The sequence below is a fragment of the Nanorana parkeri genome, unplaced genomic scaffold (assembly GCF_000935625.1).
Source record: "Nanorana parkeri isolate BGI_ZX_2015 unplaced genomic scaffold, ASM93562v1 scaffold3920, whole genome shotgun sequence".
In the NCBI taxonomy this organism is placed as follows: domain Eukaryota; kingdom Metazoa; phylum Chordata; class Amphibia; order Anura; family Dicroglossidae; genus Nanorana; species Nanorana parkeri.
Window position 1 is genome coordinate 19,477 of NW_017310187.1, and position 7,989 is coordinate 27,465.

At 54.8% G+C, this 7,989-nt stretch overlaps 1 protein-coding gene across 1 annotated transcript in view; it reads right to left on the reverse strand.

The window, feature by feature from the left end:
- Window positions 1-7,530, reverse strand: part of MTMR11 (myotubularin related protein 11) — a gene marked incomplete at its 5' end in the record, with an annotated part of 24,882 nt that extends 17,352 nt beyond the window's left edge. Inside the window, 8 exons of the mRNA XM_018575434.1 lie at window positions 543-667; window positions 1,532-1,620; window positions 1,717-1,804; window positions 2,825-2,966; window positions 3,489-3,509; window positions 6,294-6,509; window positions 6,913-6,985; window positions 7,283-7,530. Of these exons, the coding sequence (XP_018430936.1) occupies window positions 543-667; window positions 1,532-1,620; window positions 1,717-1,804; window positions 2,825-2,966; window positions 3,489-3,509; window positions 6,294-6,509; window positions 6,913-6,985; window positions 7,283-7,530 (1,002 nt within the window). The remainder of the gene's footprint in view (window positions 1-542; window positions 668-1,531; window positions 1,621-1,716; window positions 1,805-2,824; window positions 2,967-3,488; window positions 3,510-6,293; window positions 6,510-6,912; window positions 6,986-7,282) is intronic.
- Window positions 7,531-7,989: the final 459 nt, after the last annotated feature.

Consider the following 7,989-nt stretch of genomic DNA (forward strand, 5'->3'; position numbering starts at 1 on the left):
CCCCACCACCACCACCAACCCATTAACATACTAATGGAATATTTCAATAACACCTCTCTATCTTCATTATGTACCTTATGTTAGTCCTGGTGATCACTGGGTCTCTGTTTTTCTCTATGCAATGCAGGCAGATCATGGCTGGTGGGAGCTCTCATGATATCCCAATGGAGTCAGACAGGGAACAGCCCTTCTCATCCGGCCTACATGGTGCTGGACATGTTCCGTGTCAGCGCTCCTCAGGCACAGAGGGGACATTATAAACAGATACTTCCCGCTTCTCGCCCGGCAAGTGACCCGTATCCAGGTCTGGATTATAGCAGAAGGGCGTCTCCACCCACCTGACCCACACCTTGTATAAAAGGGCCCCAGAGGGCCCCTGTATAGCTGCACAGTCATGCAACGGTCATGAGGGCTTATAGACCAATCACAGGTCAGCAGCCAGGCTGGAGAATAAAGTGATTGGTTGTTGTGGTCTGTGGAAGTGAGCATGACATGGCAGCACGCATGATGACGGATCCCGGAACCGCGGCGGACCAACTTACCCGCTGAGCACAAACTGCGCAACTTGAGGTGAGAGATCTGGATGTCGGCGATGGACGGAAGGTCCTCAGACGTGTCAATGACAACGCACTGCGCATGGTGCGCGTATAACAGCCACCTGACCGACCTGAAACATACAAATCAAGGAGATCTGTGACCCGAACCCCTCGCTTACATGTGCCGCACCCTCTGGATGTTTAGGATCATGGAGGGTAGTTGAGGGTACTTGAAGGTCATGGAGGGTGGAGGAGGGTCATGGAATGTCATGGAGGGTGGTTGAAGGTCGGTAAGGGTTAGGTCATGGATGGTTGCTGAGGGTTATGGAAAGTCATTGAGGGTCATGGAGGGTGGTTCAGGGTTTTTGAGGGTCGTTAAGGGTCATGGAGGGTGGTTCAGGGTTAGGGTCATGGAGGGTGGTTCAGGGTTTTTGAGGGTCGTTAAGTGTCATGGAGGGTCGTTAAGGGTCATGGAGGGTGGTTGAAGGTCGTTAAGGGTCACGGAGGGTGGTTGAAGGTCGTTAAGGGTCACGGAGGGTGGTTGAAGGTCGTTAAGGGTCACGGAGGGTGGTTGAAGGTCGTTAAGGGTCACGGAGGGTGGTTGAAGGTCGTTAAGGGTCATGGAGGGTGGTTGAAGGTCGTTAAGGGTCACGGAGGGTGGTTGAAGGTCGTTAAGGGTCACGGAGGGTGGTTGAAGGTCGTTAAGGGTCATGGAGGGTGGTTGAAGGTCGTTAAGGGTCATGGAGGGTGGTTGAAGGTCGTTAAGGGTCATGGAGGGTGGTTGAAGGTCGTTAAGGGTCATGGAGGGTGGTTCAGGGTTTTTGAGGGTCGGTAAGGGTCACCGAGGGTGGTTGAAGGTCGTTAAAGGTCACGGAGGGTGGTTGAAGGTCGTTAAGGGTCACAGAGGGTGGTTGAAGGTCGGTAAGGGTCACAGAGGGTGGTTGAAGGTCGTTAAGGGTCATGGAGGGTGGTTGAGCCCCCCCAGGTGTACTTACTTCAGGTCCTCTTTATCGGGGTCTGTGTTGGTTTGGAATCCGGCCGCTCTCAGCAGGTCACTTCCACACGGGTGATGCCACGACCATCGCTGTGTATTCAGCACATCGGAAGTCAGTTATTTGTGGACTGTTTTATAGATATTCATATTAGGAAGGAAGAGAAAACGCCGCCGCTCAGTACTCACAGCGATCCGCCGCTGCTGGAAATGTGCGAATGTCCTTTTCAGGTCCTTGTCTAGGAGCTTACAGGGGACGACCAAGTACTTGGAGAGGCTGAAATAAGGACAGAGAGAGGACGGTCAGGACCGGCGTTGTCCCACCCGGAACTACGTCCACAGAAATAGATAAACATCGCTTAGCTAAGATCTGTGACGGTGACCTGAATGTGGCCCTCAACGTGTCCTGCTGGGGGCCGCACAATAACTTAGGCCCGGTTCACACCTGGGCGTGTTGTAGCGCGTTCCTGCGCTCTGCAAAACGCTCAATCACCGAAATCCCATTATTTCCTATGGGTACGGTTCACAGCTGGGCGTATTACAGGCCGTATGACCGCGCTACAAAACGCCCGATGCCCAAAGTACAGGAGCTTCTTTGGGGCGTTTGTCGCTCGTTTTTTTACAGCAAATCGCGGTAATAACGCGCGTCACGAAACGCGCAAGAAACGCGCATATTCTATACGCCTAGGTGTGAACCCAGCCTCAGTGTTTTCCCATACAATACCGCAATGTACATATGCACGCGTTGTTGTTACATTCATACTAGAGGATGCACCCACACCGCAGGACACCCCAACCCACGCGCCGCGCTGCGTTATAAAGAGCCGTGCGCCATCTTCGGTGCGGAGCTCAGCTTTAAAGTTCGGTGTCACAGTGACTCTCAGCTGAGCAATAGAAGCATTTCACTGACAAGGAAGCCATTAGCAGTGTGACTCTTAGGCGCTGTGTCGGGGGTGCTGTGTCGGGGCGCTGTGTCGGGGGCGCTGTGTCGGGGCGCTGTGTCGGGGCGCTGTGTCGGGGCGCTGTGTCGGGGACGCATTGCATTGTGGGCCGGGGTGGAAATCAGCGCCGCATTGCATTGTGGGCCGGGGTGGAAATCAGCGCCGCATTGCATTGTGGGCCGGGGTGGAAATCAGCGCCGCATTGCATTGTGGGCCGGGGTGGAAATCAGCGCCGCATTGCATTGTGGGCCGGGGTGGAACCTCTTGCTGCATGACATTGATATAAGGTGGATGACACACGATCACATACAGCGCGTGCATTCTGTTATCGGTCACCTTTACTCCCGAGGTGTTACCTGGTGCAGGTGTCACAGCGCTCGTTCAGGGGTGTCACCCTCCATGCGGTTGCTCCCAACCTTTTCATCTCATTCTCCCAGTCCTTGGCCGACTCAAAAAGCTTTGTGGGGTAATCCATGTGCGCCGCGCCTTCCCGCCTATCTGTCAGTGGAGAGCACGACATGAAGCACCATCTCAGCAACTAAAGATCAGAAACGGTATTAAAACCCCAAATATTCAACCGTATCCAACGACGACGACGAGAGGAAAGAATCTGTTCCTAATAGGAAGAGAAACTTCTAGAAAACCTGTAACCAGGGGAGATCACCCGGCTGTTGTGATGTCACACCCCATTAGGGCCGACTTTAATATTGATTGGACCCTGGGGCAAACATTTTCTTGGGCCCCGCCCCTACCCACCAAGCCACGCCCTCTACCTGCCATGCAGTTTCTCTCTCCAAAGAGACAAAGGTCCCGATCTCTGCTGTCTGTCTCATCTATGGAGAGATAAGGAAAACCAGGAGGTGGGAGCAGGGAGGGGACACTGACATCCCGCATCTCCAGGTAGGGAGCGAGCAGTGCAGGCTCAAGGGGCGGCTGCTTGCACAACAATGACTGGGCCCAGGGCAACTGCCCCTTTTGCCCTGCGTTAAAGACGGGCCTGCACCCCATAATGCTCCTCACCTAGGCTCCGCAGGACGCTCTCTTCCTGATGTGGGGACGAGTTGATCAGCTGCTGGTTCCTCACCATGGTGTTTGTCATCTACAATGAAGAAACCCGATCAGCACACGCACATACAATGAAATCAAACATGACAGAAGCAGGAGGAGTCACCACGAAGGATCTTCTTCTATGCTCACAGTACTCGGCTCTCTCGGTGTCTCTCTGGCCAGTGGCGTAACAATCACCATAGCGACTCAGGCGGCCGCCATGGGGCCCGGGGCACAGGGGGGCCCAGCCAGGACGTTCCTGATGCCCTGCGGGCCAACAGGGTGGCTATGGCATCTCACGCTGCTGGCTGTCACTGACAGTGATCTGTGCAGCGGCTCGTTCCTCTCCACAGCCGCTGCTGAGTCAGTGAGAGCCAGCAGTGGAGGAGGAGGCGGGGCCCCGGTTGGCATCAGAGGAGGAGGCGGGGATGGCAACGGGCGGAGGAGGCGGGGCTCATCACCGACGGTGGAGGAAGAGGAGGCGGACAGGTACGGAGTGTGACCGGCTCACCTGAGGGTGACCCTGCAGAGCCCACCTTAGAGAGTCTATAGTGGGCTCTGCAGGGTCACCCTCAGGTGGGCTGTGAGGATCTCAATTGGGCTCTGCAAGGGGTGTAACTAGAGATCAAAGGGGCCCCATATATTGTACTATATATTACTCTGACATCCGAAACTCCCATTTTCTGCCACTGCAGTTATCACACTAAGGAGCCTCAACTCTGCCTCATAACACTTCTGATCTCCGCATGACGTTTTGGTGCCTTTGTACCCAATTCAACTATTCCGCTAGTAATAGGATTTGTCACGCGTGACCCCGAAACCTACTAAATACCAACCTGAGGTGTGCCAGGAAGTGGCGGTCAGCAATGCCAAATAAGGGGGCGTGCTCTGGTGAAGTGAAGGAGCAAAGGGGAAGGGCAGGAGGGTCAGCTCGGGAACGTGGCCGCGATCGGGACACCCCCCTTCCCCTCCTCTTATGGGCAGGAGAGCCGGCGCAACTCCTCCCACAAATGCGGCCAATGTCTTAGCCTTCCACTTGTACAATCCTCTTTCTTGGTGTTCATTTAGGGACACAGGCAGTTACATCCCTCCGGGTTATACTGCCATCTACAGGAGGATTAGACACCTGGCAAACAACTGGAGGCCCGCACTGGCATAACCCCTCCTGGTCCCAGCATGCTGCAGATTATTGGCAAAATATCTGACATGTTACAGCCGCAGGTATAGTAAGTAACATACGGGGTCAAGGTCAGGAGCAAGGCCTAGGGTCAAGGTCAGGGGCAAGGCCTAGGGTCGAGGTCAGGAGCAAGGCCTAGGGTCAAGGTCAGGAGCAAGGCCTAGGGTCAAGGTCAGGAGCAAGGCCTAGGGTCGAGGTCAGGAGCAAGGCCTAGGGTTGAGGTCAGGAGCAAGGCCTAGGGTCGAGGTCAGGAGCAAGGCCTAGGGTCACAGTCAGGAGCAAGGTCTAGGGTCACAGTCAGGAGCAAGGCCCAGGGTCGAGGTCAGGAGCAAGGCCTAGGGTCGAGGTCAGGAGCAAGGCCCAGGGTCGAGGTCAGGAGCAAGGCCTAGGGTCACAGTCAGGAGCAAGGCCTAGGGTCGAGGTCAGGAGCAAGGCCTAGGGTGGAGGGCGGGAGCAAGCCCTAGGGTCGAAAAAAAGGTCAGGAGCAAGGCCTAGGGTCGAGGTCAGGAGCAAGGCCTAGGGTCGAGGTCAGGAGCAAGGCCTAGGGTCGAGGTCAGGAGCAAGGCCTAGGGTCGAGGTCAGGAGCAAGGCCTAGGGTCGAGGTCAGGAGCAAGGCCTAGGGTCGAGGTCAGGAGCAAGGCCTAGGGTCGAGGTCAGGAGCAAGGCCTAGGGTCGAGGTCAGGAGCAAGGCCTAGGGTGCTAATGGACCTCGGGCAGGCAGTAGGTGGCCGGAATGTTTAGGGTTGAGTGGGTGGAGGTGGCAAGTTGGGCAATAAGAACTGACTGGGGAAGCTCCATGTGGCTCTCGTAGCAGAAGCAGCGGCAGGGAGATGCTTGGTCAGTCCCGGCAGGAAAGGGCGCCCAGAGTCCACGCACCCAGCGCTCCCACAGCATGAACCCCTTCCATGGCCGTCCTGCAGAAAATAGCATTCTACAAATGGGGGAGCTCGCGGGACCCGGCTAGAAGGGCCCATTCACAAGAACGAATCTTCAGAGACAGAGGAAGTGAAAGGCAATGGTTCTGGACCTGAAGGCCTTGTTCACACCAAATGCAGAGCAGATCCGGTCAGGTTTCTGCGCACGCACGCTAGTCTTTTAGATGCGTTTTTGGCTAAAAAAAAATTAGTTTAACATGGGCTTTTAATGCGTTCCAGGCATCTGCATGCGTTATTGATGCGTTTGCAGGTCTAGAGCAGGTAAAATAGGGCCTGCTGCAGTGTTTTTTACCTGCTCTGGACCTGCACGCTGCGATGTGAACTGGAGCTCAAAATACCATAGGAATCCATTGGACGCAGTTTTGATCCGGTCTGCAACTGCTCCGCGCTTGGTGTGAACAAGCCCGAAAAGCACTCAATGACAAAACTTCATCCGAATCCAGTCCCCGGGGGGGTCACTTTCAGGCTCACCCCACATTTTCCAGTCCAGTGGGGTCATAGGTTAAATCTTTGAATCAGTGAGAAGAAATGTCCGTCTTCCTAGGACACCAGCAAAGAACTACGGCACGCTGGTAGTAGGAGGAACTGGTCCAGTTATCCTCCTGTAGGTGGCAGTATAACCAGAAGGTTTATAACCTCCATGTTCCTCAGGGGAGGAGTAAGAACGGTTGTTGGGCTTCCTATGGACACTATTATAAGACAATATTCTTCCCTCCTCCTGCATACAATGAGATCTTACGGTGTAGGCCTCGGTCTTCAGGCCGTTGTCACTGAAGTGGAAGTGCATGAGGCGGAATCCTCGGTAATGGATCAGAAGTTCTTCTGGCACAAACTTCAGGCTCAGCGAAGGAGTGACAACCTTTACTTTACTCTGCCCAGCCACTAACAATGCAAGAAAGAGGGGAGAAGATGAGAAGAGACATCACAGCGGCAGAGAACACACACCTCGGCCTTCACCATGCCGGGGTACGGGGGGTTCCCTTTCATTGATGCCCAGCAGCTGCACATACTCACCTTTCCCTCCCACTGGCAGCACAGAGCAATACCCAATACTTCCAAGTATGGGGATCATGTGACCTCCTCCCTAGTACACATTGGTACAGTCCGTGCCCCCCCCTAGTACACATTGGTACAGTCTGTGGCCCCCCCTAGTACACATTGGTACAGTCCGTGGCCCCCTCTAGTACACATTGGTACAGTCCGTTGCCCCCCTAGTACACATTGGTACAGTCCGTGGCCCCCCTAGTACACAGTGGCATGTGTGTATTCAGGTGACAACCCTTACCTGCCACAATCCTGTCAACGCAGGGCAGGGCAATGTCGTTGTCATTGTCAAACATCGCCTCGCCGGAGGAATGCTGCAACAGAAACACGCGTGACGTTATCTCCTACATGTCCTGAACACGGAGAAAACATATTATCTGTACAACCCGCAGCAATGATCAGGTTACACGGATGGAAGGCGACACCTGATTGGCTGATAGAGGTAACACGGACACAATAGAACAATACAATGTATGTTATTCTGGTCTTCCTCTCAGTCAGTGACGCTCTCCTGACCCGGACTGATGAACGGCCATGTTGGGGTCACAAGTACTCCCAGCCATGGAATCCTATGGTCAGCTTCCATCATACATATGCGCGCTCCTCCTTACCTCGGGGGGGTGTACGCAGTCTGGCCGGAAAGCGATCCTGTGGCTGGTGCAGTACAAGGTGCCGTACACTTGGCGGTGTCCATCGTTATAATAGACGCGTCTTCTGACCCGCGGAGACTCTTCATGGACGTCTTCTCCTAGAGACACAGAGGAGGAAGTCAGAGGATGGAACTCTGAGCGGCATGCAGAGACTCGGAGGCCTCCGCAGGGGAACATGGAGGACGCTAGACAGGAGAACATGGAGGACTCTAGACAGGAGAACATGGAGAACACTAGACAGGGGAACATGGAGGGCACTAGACAGGGGAACATGGAGGGCACTAGACAGGGGAACATGGAGGGCACTAGACAGGGGAACATGGAGGGCACTAGACAGGGGAACATGGAGGGCACTAGACAGGGGAACATGGAGGGCACTAGACAGGGGAACATGGAGGGCACTAGACAGGGGAACATGGAGGGCACTAGACAGGGGAACATGGAGGGCACTAGACAGGGGAACATGGAGGGCACTAGACAGGGGAACATGGAGGGCACTAGACAGGGGAACATGGAGGGCACTAGACAGGGGAACATGGAGGGCACTAGACAGGGGAACATGGAGGGCACTAGACAGGGGAACATGGAGGGCACTAGACAGGGGAACATGGAGGGCACTAGACAGGGGAACATGGAGGGCACTAGACAGGGGAACATGGAGGGCACTA